This window comes from Eucalyptus grandis, chromosome 7 (assembly GCF_016545825.1).
Source record: "Eucalyptus grandis isolate ANBG69807.140 chromosome 7, ASM1654582v1, whole genome shotgun sequence".
Classification (NCBI taxonomy): domain Eukaryota; kingdom Viridiplantae; phylum Streptophyta; class Magnoliopsida; order Myrtales; family Myrtaceae; genus Eucalyptus; species Eucalyptus grandis.
The window spans coordinates 18890690-18908203 of record NC_052618.1 but is presented as its reverse complement, the minus strand read 5'-3'; the positions used below and the strand labels follow the sequence as shown (position 1 = coordinate 18908203).

The 17514-nt window shown below is 38.0% G+C and overlaps 1 protein-coding gene across 1 annotated transcript; it reads right to left on the bottom strand.

Moving 5' to 3' along the window:
- Positions 1-465: 465 nt before the first annotated feature.
- On the bottom strand, positions 466-7632 carry LOC104455149 (G-type lectin S-receptor-like serine/threonine-protein kinase At4g27290). Its single transcript, XM_018859738.2, has 8 exons — positions 7240-7632; positions 2522-3930; positions 2284-2403; positions 1853-1995; positions 1549-1759; positions 1212-1449; positions 974-1124; positions 466-887 (listed from the first exon to the last, which is right to left on the bottom strand). The coding sequence occupies exons 2-8, from the start codon at positions 3792-3794 to the stop codon at positions 579-581; spliced, it is 2445 nt and encodes an 814-aa protein (XP_018715283.2). The 5' UTR covers positions 3795-3930; positions 7240-7632; the 3' UTR covers positions 466-578.
- Positions 7633-17514: the final 9882 nt, after the last annotated feature.

Genomic DNA, 17514 nt, shown 5'->3' with positions numbered 1-17514 from the left:
ATACGATAATCTTTCAATCATAGCCAACACTTTTGGGATGTCAATTCCTTTTCCTTTTCTCTGAGCTTTTTGATTTCGCCATAATGCAGGCTGTCATTTGAAGGACATGGTTATTTTGGCATTGTAGAATAGAAGAAACATCACTGTACAGACTTTGACAGAGCAAAGGTTTTGGTACTGATTACCGATCTTGCTTGTAGTTGTGGCTATTTATTCCCTAAATTATAATTTCGTTGATTCAAACTGAAGCATGACATCGAAACATGAAGAATTTTTTTTTTTTTTTTAAATGCGAGTTTACTTCATTAAGTTCACAGGTATTTACAATAAGGTATTGAACGGTTTCTTGCTAGAAAATCATAACCACCCTGAAATTTTCACTCTTTTGCGGTATATATACTCACTCTTCGCTTTCTGACTGGAATCCAGCAAAATTTGGAAGAACAAAAGGTGCAATCTTCCATATTTCCCTGTAACGTCTTGCGATTCCAGATTAAGAGATGACTATTGGTACAAAAGCCATGATCTTCTTGTATTCATATGGGATCAATCAAAACATAATTGAAATTACAGATATATCATCGAGGCAGTAAATGTGAAATAGTTAATTCATTGGCTGAAAATTTGTTATGCTTGCCGGCGCTTGAAGAACTTGCTTTGGACACAGACGTCTCGTCAAAAAAACCAGGCTGTTCAGGCTGAGGCAATGTGTTCTCACTGCCCAACATCATAACCACAGACGACATATCCGGTCTATCACGCGGATTTTTTTGAACACACAACAAAGCCACATGGATGGATCGTAAAACTTCCACGGGGTTGAATGTGGATGCAATTGACGGATCTACGAGCTTCATAAAATTTTGATCTCTTAACAGTGTCCAGGCCTGCATTATTGTGTTAGTCATCTAGAATAAGACTAGAAACTGACTGAAGACAAATAAACAGAGATCTGAAAAATCTTTACGCTTACATGTCCAAGAAGGCTTAAAGGGTTGTCAGGATGATTGAAACCTCGATTTCTTTTCCCGCTCACGATTTCCAGTACTAAAACGCCAAAACTGAAGACATCTGATTTGACCGAATAAAGACCGTGAATGGCATACTCCGGGGACATGTAACCACTATGCAAAAAAGCCATTGAAAGGACTGATTAGTTCTTAAAGCAAATGGACCAAAATCAGTGGAGATCATTTGTCAAGAGAACTCACAATGTTCCCACCACTCTCTTCGTATTCGCTTCACTCTCATTACCTCCGAAACTCCTTGCCAAACCAAAGTCTGATATCTTTGCATTCATCTCGATGTCAAGCAGGATGTTTTCAGCTTTCAGATCTCTATGAATTATTCTTAATCTTGAGTCTCGGTGAAGGTACAGGAGCCCTGAAGCTACGCCATTGATGATAGTGAAGCGCTTGGGCCAATCCAGTGAAACACCCTCCTCTTGGTCTGCCAAATTACAGGCCTTATGAGTCGTGAAATATAAGCTTCTTCACACATTTTCTATGAAAAAAGAAATGAAATTGTAGGGACTTGAGGGAAGCGAACTGAAAATGAAACAATCCAAGCTCCGGTTGGCCAAGAACTCATAGATTAACATCTTTTCATCTTGTTCAATGCAGCATCCTAGAATCTTGACCAGGTTTCGGTGTTGAAGTTTGGCGATGCAGATGACTTCATTCTTGAACTCGACCTGTCCCTGCCTAGAGTTTTCCGACAGCTTCTTCACAGCAATTTCTTGGCCATTCTTCAGAACACCCTAATAGATTGAGGTTTGTTTTTATTCTTTCATTTCGTTGTGCATTTGAATAGATAGGCAGATTTAGAATTCCAAAAAATTGACAATAGTAACCTTATAGACAGCTCCAAAGCCTCCCTCTCCGAGTTTGTTATCATCAGAAAAGTTATTCGTCGCATTTACAATGGTTGTGAGGTCAAACAGAGGTACCTCTAGATCCTCACTATGGCTTTGACGGGACAATGCAACGATTTTCCCTGCAAGTTGAGATTAAATTGAGTAAATTTCATCAAATGTAAACAACTCATAACTGAGCTTTAAACATCCCAAAACAGACTCACAGCAACAAACATTTGATTCATTCATATTTTTCACGCCCCTTGGTTCATTCAAATTTCAAAAGAAAGATGATCTGATGAAACTTTGCAATTGATGCGGTGCAGCAACATTTAAAACATAAGGTAACAAGGGTAAAAAATGACTCTTGTGGATCAACATAAAAATTTTGTTTGGAAAGCATAATTATCTGCTAAAAACAACTTTACCAGCTCTCTTATACTTCACGTAAATAACCGTGATGCCGAGAAGAAACACCACGAAGAGCACGATGCTGACAATGATGCCCGTGCTTTTCCTTGTGCCAGTAATCCTACTCGAACTGCCACCTTGATATATATCACAATAAATCAAAAAATAAAAGTTAAAAAAACTATCAAAATTATTTTCAAGCTAATCTCTTCATCGTGTCATCATGTCAAAAGTAATTCATGTTTGAACACATACCGACTTCTGATGCAGCCATCCTTACATAAATATCCTGGCCGTTCTCGTTGAACTGTCTAATATCCATCAGGTCACCGAACCAAAGCAAGCACCCACTTCCTTGTCCTCTAATATCCAAGTTTGAATAAGCCGTGCACGAGCAGTTCCCCAGGCATATGTACTCGCATTCTCGAAGGTTAATGTTCTTGTCGAACCACGAAAACCTTGTATCGGGTAATTTCACTTCAGTGATCTTCAGAAACTTATCTCCTCCCTGGCAATCCAGTTCCGTCCTCCGGACACACCCAGATGACCAATCCCAAAATCCCCAGTCCATCGGGAATTTTGGCACAAACCCCGTCAAGCACACACATTTTGGTAAGCTGGCAATGTCACAATTCCCATTCGCTCCACAGAATGCATAAGTGTCACAGTCATCAGTTTGTGTGGGCGTATACAGTACCCGAGGGTTCTGGTCTACCCAAGTGGAGCGCTGAATGCTCCCGTTCTCCTTCAAAAACAACATTGACGTGATGGAGCTGTTCAGAATGTTATAGTAATAGTAGATTTCATTTTGGTTGAAGACAAAGCCAAACGCATAAATTGGATTAGGCCTCAACTGAGGGACCCCGCTAAACCGAATGCCGTTCCAAGGTCCCGTCCGGAACTGCACTTTGGATCTGTTCCTTAGGATCATCTGCGGATAACCTGAAGAATCGAGTCTATATGTGAAATCACCTGGTGAAGGGTCGTCCGCACTTTTCCATGAGGTGAAGTACCGGTCCAGGCCTTTCTGTCGGTCTATACCGAACTTCATGCCAGCCAGGAATGAATTACAAGGGTAATCAAAGCTCTGCCAGATGGCATCATCCAAGTCATCATTGTTCCCTCCTTTTACAATGAAATTTGCAGAATCCAAAAGTCGTGCGATCGGATTCTGGGCTGGTCTCAACGCATTGGCAGACCAAACGATCCCATTGGTGCGGTTCAGTAGAGTCAGGACACCCTGGGGAGTGAGCTTCAGGACTCCCGAAGAGTCATTCAGGGGATTCTCTCGGTTGGCGACCCAAATCACTGTCCCGGCTGATATCTTCTTGTACCATATGCCCACATACCGATTTTTGGTGCTGCCAAGGCTGAAGAATCCTAGCTCAAAGTTCTGGCTAGCTGAGAGGATCGTTTGCCCATCGGTGATGTTCTGGCCAGCTGAAATGGAGTCTAAAGCATAGCTGATCTGCAACACAAGGGAAGTGAAGCAGAAGCTGTGCAGAAAAAATGGAAAACACGATTCCATATATTGTGTTGAGCTGATACAGTACTAAACTGACTTCTGATTCACGAGGTAATTAAATAACAGAGAAAATTTGCCTTAGCAATCATCTCTCCGTTTCTGTTGCTATATGAAGCAGGAATCAGCCATAATGTTGGACCTGGACCACATAAAATCATAATTGAATCATGTGCCAGAGCAAGAACCAAGGAAATTTGCACTTGTAAAACATTTTCCAAAATATGTGATGCAATGAAAAATATATTCATCATTCACGAAAATGGACATGTTTCGATGAATAATTTTTGAAGCAATATAACCAAACATTTTTTCAAAAATATTTTTCAAATTTCGAGTTTTCCGTGAAGCAAATGCACCATAAATTTACTATTGATCACGTTTTCAGCTCAGGGGTGCACTCGAGAACTCTATCGTGTATGTTGAAAGAACAAGAAGCACAGTGACCAAGACACTATTAGCTATATGCCCTAAAGCAATCATATAATAGTTATATGTTATGAATTATTTAATGGCAAAGAAATATTCACGCATTGTTGGGAGAAAGACACCAGATGTCACGCTCTGAACCTCGAGCGTGAACATCCCTCGATGGTTGATAGAATTGCGACTTTTCCAAAACGTGTCGCCGACCCTTTCTTTTTATGCACATGCGAAAGTGAATTCATAATTACCCAACCAACAAACACAGGGATAGTAAAAGCAGGACAACCAAATATCGCAAACCAAGTTAAACCTACATGTCTATACACACTAGTTTGTCTCCAAAAAGAAACTACTAAGCCACCTACGGTCCAGACCCTTCATCCTCGGGCTCTAGGTTCTCTACTCTAGGGACCTGAAATTATTTAAATCACGACGGGGTGAGAATAAATCTCAGCGAGTCAACATCTTAAACCCTGATTAGAACGAGAATTCACTCAGAGGCATCCTAAACATGCACCATATAGGACTTACCTCACCTTGGCGCGTTCCTGCACATTAGCTCATCACATATATCATTTGCACATAGCAGACATATTTCATAACTGGAACACATCAATTCAACTTCAAATAATCACAGGGGTCCCGATTATAAGGCCAAATCATTATGACACGTCTCATTTCATGCCACACAATTTTGCCTCATAATTAGGCGCGGCTATCTCAATTATTCAAGTGTGTCCCAGTTAAAACGGCCCAACTGCCACAGCACCCCACTGAGGAGTTTCATTCAAAAACCCATTTGCGAACGGTATTGTCTAGCATCCTCCGCCTAGGCGGCACCCCACTGAGGAGCTTCATTCCGGAATCTATTCGCGAACGGCAACGTCTAGCATCCTTCGCCTAGACAGTACCCCACTAAGGAGCTTCGTTCCGGAATCCCTCCGCAATCCTCCGCCTAGACAGTACCCCACTAAGGAGTTTCGTTCCGGAATCCCTCCGCGAACAGCAATGTCTAGCAATCTTCCACCTAGACGGTACCTTACTGAGGAGCTTCATTCTAGAATCCCTCCGTGAGCAGCAACGTCTAGCATCATCCGCCTAGACGGTATCCCACTGAGGAGCTTTGTTCTAGATTCCCTTTGCGAACGGTAACATCTAGAACCCCCACCTAGACGGCATCCCACTAAGGAGCTTTGTCCCGTGTAAACGCATTATGACGGGTTCACTTAGTGACCACACACTAAGAACACTGTACTTCGCACTCAAATGCCTCAATTTCAAATAATAGACTTAGCAAATTTTCTTCATATTAAAAATTCCCGATAAAATAATTGTGCGCGGTCACACCTTTAATTTGAACCTTCAAACGTGGTACTCTCCCATTTTAAAATCCCACGATTTTATATAATACATAAAATATTTTTGGCATAAAAAATCGACAATTGGTATTTTTCTATTGAAATACTAAAAAATCAATTTTGCAATAATAATCCAAAACGGCAAGAAGCACTCAATTGCAAAATTTAGCAATCAATTTCACAAATCAATTCAACCACGACGATCAGCATAAAATTCCACTAACCGACTATCTCGGTATAATTTATGCTAATTAAAATTAATTAAATAAATCTCGATTAAATAAATAAATTGTGACTAATTAAACTGAACCACTTAATTAACCTAACAATGGAGGCACCTCATCAATCAGGTCAACCTTATCCTCCTAGTCATGAACACCAAAAATCCCTTTTTAAAATTCACTTGGCAACCCTTTTTTTTTTTTGTTCCAACTTTCTGAAATAAATTCGAATTGGGTCCCATATTTGAAATTAACCCACCAAACTTTGCACTCATCTCGTATAAAACCTCATCATTTTATTGAGCACATAAAACTTGGTGTCCAAACCCGACACCATATTTTTTTTCTAATTTCTTCTCCAACCACCCTTTTTTGAAAACAAACCTTAGTAATCCCCCCCTCTTTTTGTTCAAAACGTTTAGAAATAAATTCATAGGTGCTCATGTACTCAAAATTAATCCATCAAACTTTGCATGTATCTAGTTTAAAACCTCATTATTTTATTAGGAAAATAAGATTTAGTGTCCGGACCCGACACTTCATTTATTTTCTATTTAATAGTCCATAAGGTCACCTTTTCTTAAGAATACTAAATAACCAACATAGAAAAATCCATCTCATCACATCATGCATAAGTTCTAAGCATGCCTAAAGTCAACCACATCACTAAATATGCATTATCCAGCAATCACGACGCTAAGAACAACCACAAAACCACAACCGGTACTAACCAGCAGAAACCGAGCCACTCGCGTGCCTCCAAGTTTAATTTCAGAAACATAATCAAATGAGCTCAAAAAATTCTCACATTTGAATATGTTCTAAAGAACACTTAAAAGAACATTTATTTATTTATTTATTTATGAAAACACCTTAACCCAAATCTTTTTAGATTGAGAGCAGTAAATCGTACAAACCGTTACAAAAACTGTGTTCGTTTCCAGAAAGTCTGTTTTCCAAAATCAGCTTAGTTCAAGATCCAAACCTTATCCGTTTGATCTGAAATTTGTTTATGTTAAATTACAAGATGTGATAAACAAATTTTGTGAAAAAAACCCTTTCGAAAATTGAACCCTAAGAGTTGATAAAAATCCATCGAACACTAAAACGTCACAAGTTCCAACATAATCTGAGATTCTGTTTTGCAAATAACAAAGTTGAAATCTCATTCTTTTAAATCCATAAAAACTTGATTAAAATATATGTCATAGTTGAAGATGTCTAGAATATTTTTCAAGAAGGAAACAACCTCAAAATCGCAGCACATTTTTCCCCACAAAAATGGCAAATGGCGAGTGTCCAGTAAACCGAATATGAAATTAAGCTAATCCACTTAACACTAACCTAATCAGGCTAATTAACAGTAATCTAACTAAACTAATGAACACTAAACTAATCTCCTAAGCTTAATTAACAATCTAATCGAGGATTAGGGAGTTAACTCACCGGAATTCAACGGTAACGGGTTCATGGTGACGGCGGCGCAACGGCGGTGACAACCCGAAACTACCAGGTCTCACTTGGAGGCTTGGTGGAGGTTGCTACGGCCTCTCAAGCTCTCGGCTAAAGAGGGCTGTTCGGTGGGGCTGAGGGCCTCGGCTTGGGCTGGTTTCAGTGGAGTTGGCTGCTGGAGATGCCGGCTGTACACGAGGTGCTGTTGGATGGGGCTAGGTGGTGCCGCTGGGCTGAGGTCGTGTGAAGACGATGGCTCTGGATGGTGAAGTAGATGGTGCTGGCGTGATGTGCAGCAGTACAATGAAAGAAACGCAGAATAAAAAAAAAACTAGGGGAGCGAAAGAACGTGAGGAGTGGTGGCTGTTCTATCGATGGGCATGAAGGTGGGGTGGAATTTTGGTGGTGGGATATGAAGGTGGGGTGGAATCGTGGGGCAGCAGTAGGAAGGGGACGTGAGGGGAAAGTGAAAGCAAAGGGAAGAAAAAGAGATGAAAAGGGAAATTGTTGCTTGAGGGTGGGGGAGGGGGTGTGGGGGGAAGAGAGAGAAGAAGAAAGTCAAGCCAAGCAAAGACTTTAAGGGAAGAATATCTCCATTTTCACCATCACCTATACCCCAAAAGTCTTCAAATAATATCTACACTCCCCCAAATACTTTCCTAAGCTTAATTTTCCAAAATTAAGCCTTTTTGGGCAGCCAAATCCCAATTGGCTTCTTAATCCGAATTTCAATTTCTTGTTTGGCTAAAATTGATTTTTCCGCAAAATCCCGAACGCGACGAAATTTCTCCAAAAGATGACAACGTCACAAAAATGAATTGTGACACACTTAAACGTCGATTCCCAAAACCGAATTCAATTTCATGGTTAAAATCGATCGAACGCGATTTTAGTATGACCTAACATATCAAGTAGCTTTTAGGGATTTTAGCGCGTTTGACCCGTGATCGATAATTTTCGATCCACGTTTGTGCATTTCCGATTCGTAAGTGACTCTTGATTGTTGTAAAAATCGCAAGATTTCAATTACGCGTACCAAGTATAAAATCAATAGAAAATTGGGTTAGTGCCATTGGACACAAATTTCGCAATCATGTGGAATCACCCGCAATTCAATTGTGTGTGTTCGTCGAATCGACCTATATCCGATTACTAGTCGATTATAACAGTCCTTGCTGATCATCACAGTCGAGCAATCGATTTCTAATCAAATTCTCAAGTCTATACTAGTCGATATCGCTTAGTGCAATATAAATTTTCAACCGATTACTTAAGTGCTATACTTTTTAAAAAACGCTTTATATGGGAATAAGGATACCATAAATGTCATAACTTCTCATATGACTTTTACTTAAGTGCCATAACTTTTTTTTCCATCACTTGAGTTTAATATAATTTTTCAATGATTACTTAAGTGCTATACTTTTAAAAAACGCTCACCACAAGTGCTATGCCATGTTAGATTTTGAGCACTTGGGAACATTTAAAAAAAAAAAAATTGGCACTTAAGTGATCGATTAAAAGTTGTGGTACTTAAGTGAGCATTTTATGAAAGTTAATAGCAAAATTAAATTCCCACCTTGTAATTGGCCATTCATCACATTAGTTTACCAGACTTCTTTTAATATTTCAGTTGGGATAAGGACATTGCGAGTGTCATAACTTTTGTACGGTGTTCAATTAAATGTCATAACATTTTTTTTCAATTACTTAAGTGCCATAACTTTTAAAATAATATTCACTTGAGTGTTATAACTTTTAAAAAGCATTCACCCATGTGTCAAAAATTCGATGTGGCATAAAAATTGTGGTGAACATTTTAAAAAGGTTATAGTACTTAAGTGATCAATTGAAAAGTTATATGATACTCAAGTGATATGGAAAAGTTATGATACTCAAATGAACATCAAACGAAAGTTATGTCATCAAGTGATCAAAAAAATTATGGCACCGTAGGTTGACACTTGTGGTGTTCTCTTTTATATTCCAATTTGCTCTTTTCTAATCAAGCTACAAAATTTTGTTTTTGCTTATAATCATGTGACACCCTTATTGTAAAAAATATTAATTGGGCTAAAGGTGGAGAATATTTGATTGGGATTGGACTACTGATTAGTGGCATGATGTAACTTAAGCTACAATTAAGTGACCGGGGGAATAAGGATACCGTAAGTATTTTAACTATCATACGGCATTTAAAAAATTCTAGCATTCAAATGATTAATCGTGAACTCGTGAAACTTCTATCGTCTTTCAATTCATGCACAGGATAGCCAAAACCAGTCACAAAAGCTAGATCATCGGTCCTAACCAACAATTGCAGCACCAAAACACCATTCTAGAAAATTAAGTAAATAACAGGCCTTTTAACCTACCCAGTTGAGCGCGAAACAGACCATTCTGCCCCATACCCAGAATAGTAAAAGAAACAGAGGAAGCTTGCTTGACCAACAATCGCTAGACCTTCCATCCTTAATCAACTATTGCACCACAAAACACAATTCCAGCAAATTGAGCACAAAACATTCAATTTACCAACAAAAATTAAAGTTACTTTCCAATAAGTAGTTGAAGCTTGCTTGCTTGAGAAAATTCATTGTATATTTGAGCACAAAAACAACACTTCCAGCATAAAATAAGCTAATAATTAACGTACAATGCCCATATACATCAACATATCTCAATGATCTTACATTTGAGAATAAAGCAGGTCAAGCTAGACATCAACAACACTAGCAACGCTAGATCGAAGTAGCACTGGCGAGTAAAAAGTATGAAATTAATACCAGGCCCAATTTTCTAGAAGAACCCATGTCTTCAAGTAAAAAGTAATTCATACAATGCTTATACCACGTTTGCTTAGCAATAACTTAAACATTTACTTTGAATTCTCACCTGCATTTACTCTCATAGCCACGTTAGAAAACCACGTGCATAGAGACATTTCGTCTATTCGTTTGTATCAAATAACCACATCACATCACGTAGACAATCGGATACTGATTAAGAGATTTCCACGTCTTCTGCCCCTTCGCTTAAGCAAGTGAATAGCTTTCCATGGACAAGAACTGAGGAGGGGATTGAACAGTTCAATGCATCCTAGACGGTGTAAAAGTCATTCCTGTTTGGACAACCACGCAACGTCACCGTCACTTTTGTCACGAGGTGTTAGGAACATGATAACGAAGTTAACGTGGAGGACGACGTGTAGGAAGACTTCAGAAGTCCAGCTTCAAGTCGACGTCAACGCAAAAGGACAAGGATTTTTCTCCTTCGAACCAAACGAGACGGCAAGAAGAATGCGAAAATTTCAAAGCAAAATTTTCGAAGTCATTTTTGGAGTAGAGCCCTTCTATTTTATTGGACTTTAAAACTCTTATTAAATTTGGGATAAGTGCACCATAAAACTTATAAAAAAAAAAAAAAAGTAAAATCAAATTCTAAAATTTTTAAAAAAATACGGTCAAGTCCTATCGTAAGTATGCAATTAAGTTAGTTTTAAAACTTATCAAGTTAATGCAATCAAATCTTAAACTTATCAAATTGGTGCAATCAAGTCATAAAACTTGTTAGCATTTTCTGTTTATCAAGTTGGATTGAGTTAATAAAAATAAAAAAATTGGTTGCACAAACTTGACAAGTTTTATGATATAATTGCACTATTTGAAAATTTTAAGACTCAATTACACTTTCGTGATAAGTTTTAAGACTTCTAGTAGTGGATCCCTATTAAATTCAATTCTCACTAGAGAATCAGTTATTTAATGAATGCAGGGGTTTAATTCAATTTGCTCTCTCTATTGTCAGATGGTCTTATGATCTAATAAATAATGGAACGACTCTGATTGACTACAGTGTCGTTGAAGAAGAGAACAGCTCAATGAGATGAATTGTTAGGTTTCACTCTTTGAAAAATCTAGAAGATACCCAAAGATATGCTCACGAACCATAAAAATAATTAAGACGATGTTAGAGTTATACTGTCTGTCGCAGGTGGAACCCAAATCCTTCCGTCAGTGGAATACATTAGAGATTTCAACTGATTGAATTAGTTGCTCATATCTTGTTATAGTCGATGTATTGGAAATTCTTGTAAAGGTGAGCTAACATTAATCGCATTATATTTTAGTTTTTGAAAAAGATGTTGCTCGAAAGCAAACAAATTATATACTACATAGCCCCAATCCGGTTACGTGATTACATTATATTGGACGAAGCACATTTTGGATACAGTAATAATATTTTTGGGCGATCAGTGTATGCTAGTATTTTAACAATGAGCCGTGATGGATGGGCCTTTTAAACTATTCAAAAAATAGGCTATGTACCTGTTTCTCCTCCTCATTCAAAACCATTGTGGGTTATCCATCAAGACCATCTAAGGGAAAAGGAGACGATGGACTAGGTCCTAGGGCTTCATTTGTATCGATGAGTCAGCGACAGTAATTAGCTAAACTAGCTACGCTTTTTCGATTCAATCTTATGTATTATAGATTCAGTATATGGGTATTAGATAGTTGATTTCTTTACGCAAAATTTATATCTGTAAGTGATGTTTCCTTTCAACATAGCAACTTTAACAAAACTTTTTTCTTTTCGTTCTTTTACGTAGGATAGGGCTTTCTTATTATTTTTCCTTTACTCTAACGACGGTGGAATTCCGACTCTGTGGCAGACGGTGTAATAGGCCGTAAAGTCTAATGCTTAATTGATACCCTCAGACCTGAGGAAGCAAGTTGAATTTTCACATTCTAATGTCATGTTAGACATAGTGTAACTTACCAACGGGGCTTATTGTTGCAAAATCCTAGGCATGTCATCGACCCATTTCCATCTTTTTGATTTTATCTTGTTCTTATGAGTATGCGGAAGCGTGTACCACAATCATCTCCTAGACAACACAACAATCAAGCAGCCAAGGAAAATACAGCACGAAACACACTACTTCCATTCACCGTTAGTATATTTACAAGTCCTTTTCTAAGGGCACTTTCTTATTTACATTAATCTTCTATTAGTTGTAGGTTGGGGGATTCCTATCTCCTCTAGTGTGGCCTTGGCTCTAAAGAAGTGAGACTTTCATACCTACAAATCTGAGGAAAGACAATGGGATGAGTAGAGGACTCCGTAAGTAAAATCACTAAACCTCAATTAGGAGGATATCTCATCATTGAATCGAGTATATGAATCTCAACCTCATTAAGGCATCAATGACATATCAATAGCAAATCGATTGCAATATCTTGACTATATGCATGTGAGCAACTCGGCTTACTTATGATGCAAGCACTACCAAAATCATCAAAACAAGACAAAGAAACATGCCCTGATCCTCTGAGCACGTGTCCATCCGTCTACGGTCGATTAATAGCGACATTTCAAGACGCATCGCCGACCCTTTTGTTTTAATATGCATGTGGAAACAGATAAATAATCCCCAGATAATAATACAATGAGATAGAAAAATAGAGTCACAAATTTTTCGAATTGAAAACACAACCACACTTATATATATACATAGCAAACCATGTCATATATAATACAAGGTGGTCTATTTATAGCATCTACAAAATAGGGGGGATTTCACAAAACTACGGGTCCTCATCCTTGATTTCACCTTCTTCCACACTCCAACTGGAGCCTTCAACAGATTACATCGGGGACTCTAGTACTTCAAGAGCCAAGTCTACTGCATCTACGACCAAGCCTTGAGGAGAATCTGCTATGCCCTTCCCAAAAACGACCTCCAGAACATACAAAGGAATCTTAGACTCCGGTATGGGACCCTCTCTCTGACCATCCTGAGCCTAGCTGTACCACGATCTGTATCGGTGGGGCACCTTATGGGTGAGACCTGCATTGACCTAGAATATGGACCTTACCAGCTCATAGTCCTAACCCCTAAGGCCCTTATGCATCGGAATATAAGAAGTATGCTCTGTAACCTTCTTAGGCCATCCAAAAAAACTCATGAGTTATATCGTCTATGGACCTGAAATGTTATCCCACAACAGGGTGAGACGACGTCTTAGCAAGTTCTACCCCTTGAAATGTTATCCCACAACGGGGTGAGACGACGTCTCAGCAAGTTCTACCCCCTAAGACCTGACTAGGAAGAAAATACACTATGAGGGCTACCTAAGCACAAACACGAGCTGGAGGTCTTACCTTTGCTTATGTTCTTTCTTGTAAGTTAGTATAATTGACATTTCAACCAATCATTTCAACACATCAAGACAGATTGAATTTGTGCATGAGCAACTATTGGGGTTTCATGAATCATGTATAAGTAAAATCAACATAAGAATGTAGCAGAAACAAAGATAATATATTTTATACATGATTCTTCGAAGGTGTTATTCATGCGTTTTAATTAAAAAATATGAATATAAAAAGGGAGTTAAACAAATTACCTCTCAAAGTGTGCTTTATACGAATTGGTTCAGATGTTTTACAGTTCGAGCCCCACAAACGTTGATCCTCTAGTTCAAACATACCAACAATGGACGTCGAACGGAAGAGAGAACTTTCGGATAATCACCACTATGATTGTGCTAGCAATCTTGTGGAGACAATCCACCGTATCCTTGATGTTTTTAGTCACAACCCGAGTGAGAGAAAATCCTTTTCTTTCTTGCGTCTTGAAGACACAAGAACAAGCACACACTTTTCTCTCTATTTTTAGCAACTAGTTCGTATGTCCACACTTCAGCATTTTAAAATAATTATTGTTGAATCAGCAACCATTGCTAATCGTCCGCTTGCTCATGCATGATCGTGCATGAGAAAGGTCAACAATAACCATTCATGCACGATGCACCCCTTTAATCTTATATATATATATATATATATATATATATGACATAATCTTTATGTGTGCAATTAGGGTACATTAACATGTATCCACTTTGGGCATGCGTGTGCATCATATGCAAGTAGGCCGGTGACTATAATACAAGTTAAATTAAATCTCGTTTAATTTAATTTCAAATTGACTTAACTTGATTGTAGTAATTGCAAACACATTTGCAACATTATTTCTCTTTTATTCCACGTTATCCTAATTGTTTATAGTGTTGACATCCCTAGGTTCATCATTAAGCTGGTAGTAAGATTTATGCTAACACATTAGTACTCCCAAAATAATTAATTGTCCCGATTAATTTTTGGATTCTACAAGCCATGATTGAAATCTAGCAATATGTCATGGCTACCTAGATATTGTGAATGCTTTAAGAACATAATGAACTTGTCAGTTTTGGCTACAATGTAATTCAATCCCTCTATCTTGCTATGTCCTGATCAAACAAAGACCATGGAATACTTGTCAAGTCACCAATTCGATCATATGCACAAATATAATTGACATGCATTTTATTTGAGACATAAACAATTTATTCTCGGTTACAATCCCGGCCGAGGATTTCAATGCATGTCATAATTAGATAGCATAGAACATCATTATTATACCTTGCATTTAACAAGGAGACATATTTCATATTGTGCATACATGCAACTTTGTATATGAACAAACTATGACCATCAGATATAAAGACGGATCAACGACTCGGCATCAAGTGCACCCGTGAACCATAGTTGTTCGACACACAAGTTAACATTGTGCCTCAAGTCTAAGGATGTTGAAGAGACAATTATCTCACTTGCAAACATATCTGGGGGGGATTAAATATATGACAAGGTTACATGATACTGTAATTATCTAGGTTGTACCTAAATGTGTAGAAGAAGCGGCATATTGATAAAGATATTTTTTTCCAAAATCAAAAGAGCGATTGGGTTGATGATTCGAAGCACTTTTTTTTTTACACATTTATATAAGACCAAAACATGAACAATTCGACATTGACAATACTAAAAGCTTCTATGTCACTAACCGTTACATATGCGTCACGTTCAGTGAACTTGTCTAATACAAACACCTGTATTCTAACTCAGACATCATAATTACCCAATAACATGTGACTTATCATTCCCTTAATTATCCAATATTTAATGGGGAAGTTAAGAACACACCGGTCTCAACAGGATTATTAATATCCACTCAATAATCCATTGACCGGGAACAATTTAAAGATTCGGTCTAACTATGAACCCGTCCCATATATTCTTAAAGTTTCAAGAATAGGTCTAGTTGCAACTGATCTTATGGAATCATTCATAAATATAAATAATTGGACAAATGAATGAATACGTCATTGCCATTAATTAAATAATAATAATGATAGTATAACTGAAATCCCTAACAAGTAACTATTACATAGTAATTTTAGGGTATACATCCAACATTGGAAGCAGCTTTCAATCTCGACAAGGCTTGGCCGCTGAATTTGAGTATGGTAGCTCGAAATTCAGCGGGACTACTTCATGGATTCCACTCCAGCATACGGTGGCCCACGAGTTCATGAATGTGGCCATAGTATACATGTCACCTATCTTGTGAGAAAAGCTCAGGCCGATTGCTAATCCGCCACAATTGAAGCTGTTCACTTGAACTATGACCAGCGGAGTGTTTGGTGCTGGCAGCGGGAATTTCGACAAGCTGTTAAAAAGGTCACGGTCAAGATCTCCCTGGAGGAGCTGAGTCTAGAGTGCCATCCACTTTGGCCTGGAAAACTTCCACTCCTTGGTCATTGCAGTTGATGAAGAGCCCATCTTCGATGTACCGATTGGCTAGAGGATAAAAGAGGGCTAGTGTTTCGGAAAGCGACTCCTCCAAGCAGAGAAGCCTCTGAAGCGTATGGATCTCATGCATACTTTTGCGAGCTCGATAGTAGAAAACAATTCCGGCATGTTTAGAAAATAAAAGGTCATCAATGAAGGACAGGCCAAGCTTTCGACTTTGGTTTGGCGTCGGAGCAGATGGATGGACTAGTTTCTTGGAATATACTTCGACCTTCATGTTTGATACACTGCCAGATCACTTCGGTACCCGTTTAGGTATTTCAACGGATCTTCTTTATGCACATTTTGAGGTTATCAGCCAGAAATGAAGAGAACACAAGCCCTTGAGTTTATAGCGGAGGAAATGTAGATGATTCTCATTGACCTTTATTACCGGTTGTGCAGACATCTTTCGGTGCGAAGGCATCAAAATGATGTCGGCGCTGGTCCCTACATTTTCCTTTTCAAAGATCCGGAGTTCTCGTGACCCAGGAACTCGAATCCAGATGCCCGTGTTACCTGGAGGCTAATGTAGTACTCTACAACCCTCATGAAATCGGTTAAGTTCGATCTAAATGTCCTATAAGCCCCAAGAGCCCGTTAATATCATGTCTTCGTAGGTGATTCTAACTCGGAACAATTTGCACATGATTCATGAGAGAGCAATGAAATCATACAAAATTAAAGAAATAATATTATAATTAAGCTAAATATGAAAAAAAAAAATTGAATCCAGATCGAATAGTTCTAAAATGTACATTTATATCTCCAACAGCAATTTTGGATGATATTCTACTTTATTGACATATTAGTCTTGGGCTTAACTTGGACCCTTATATCTTCTTATTGACAAAGCACTGCTCATGCCAATAATGAGATGCCTTTGCCAAAATTTGCTATTTAAATGAGTCAATCTCATCTACGGTGCCAAAAAGAAGAGAAACCTAGAGAAGAGAACGACCCATCCTTGGTTAAAGCCTATCTGAATAAAACCCCAAATTAAAATCACAATCAAAACTCAGAGTAAAGTCCGGCAAATGTGTCGAGAAGAGCGTCTTTCCATTGAAATTAAAGCTCCTACATTGTCGTTATTGCAAAAACAAAAGGGTTTTTGGTAAGAATTTTTGTTTTTGAATATCACAAAAAAACCTCAAATTTGAACACTTATAATAAATTTACTCTAAATTAATTTTATGACCATAAAAAAATCAGAACTAGTACACTTGTAATAAATATACTCAAAACTGATTTTTTTACATAAAAAAATCCGTAATTGATACACGCGTGACAATTATACCCTTTGTTAACTTCCGTCAAGTTTTACTATTAAATTTGCTTATGTAGATAACGTATTATTGCAACATGGCAAGTCCACATGGAAATCCACAGGGTTAATGCCATGAAAAATCATAAATTTATCATAGGTATGCCATTTAATTTATTATAGGAGTACTGTTAAATTTGTCATAGATGTATCAATTTGGGATTTTTCATGATATTTACCCTATGGACTTCCACGTGGATCATAACACATTACCGTGCATCACCTAGGTCAGCAAATTTAATGATTAAATTAACATAAGGTAA

What these genes read in the sequence shown, in the direction of transcription:
- LOC104455149 (XM_018859738.2), bottom strand. Translation starts at nt 3,794, where the DNA reads ATGGAATCGTGTTTTCCATTTTTTCTGCACAGCTTCTGCTTCACTTCC. An exon ending in CTTGGATTGTTTCATTTTCA is followed by an intron (nt 1,450 to 1,548) that starts GTTCGCTTCCCT and finishes GTAATTTGGCAG; the next exon opens with ACCAAGAGGAGGGTGTTTCA. An exon ending in AAGAGAGTGGTGGGAACATT is followed by an intron (nt 1,125 to 1,211) that starts GTGAGTTCTCTT and finishes TTTTTTGCATAG; the next exon opens with TGGTTACATGTCCCCGGAGT.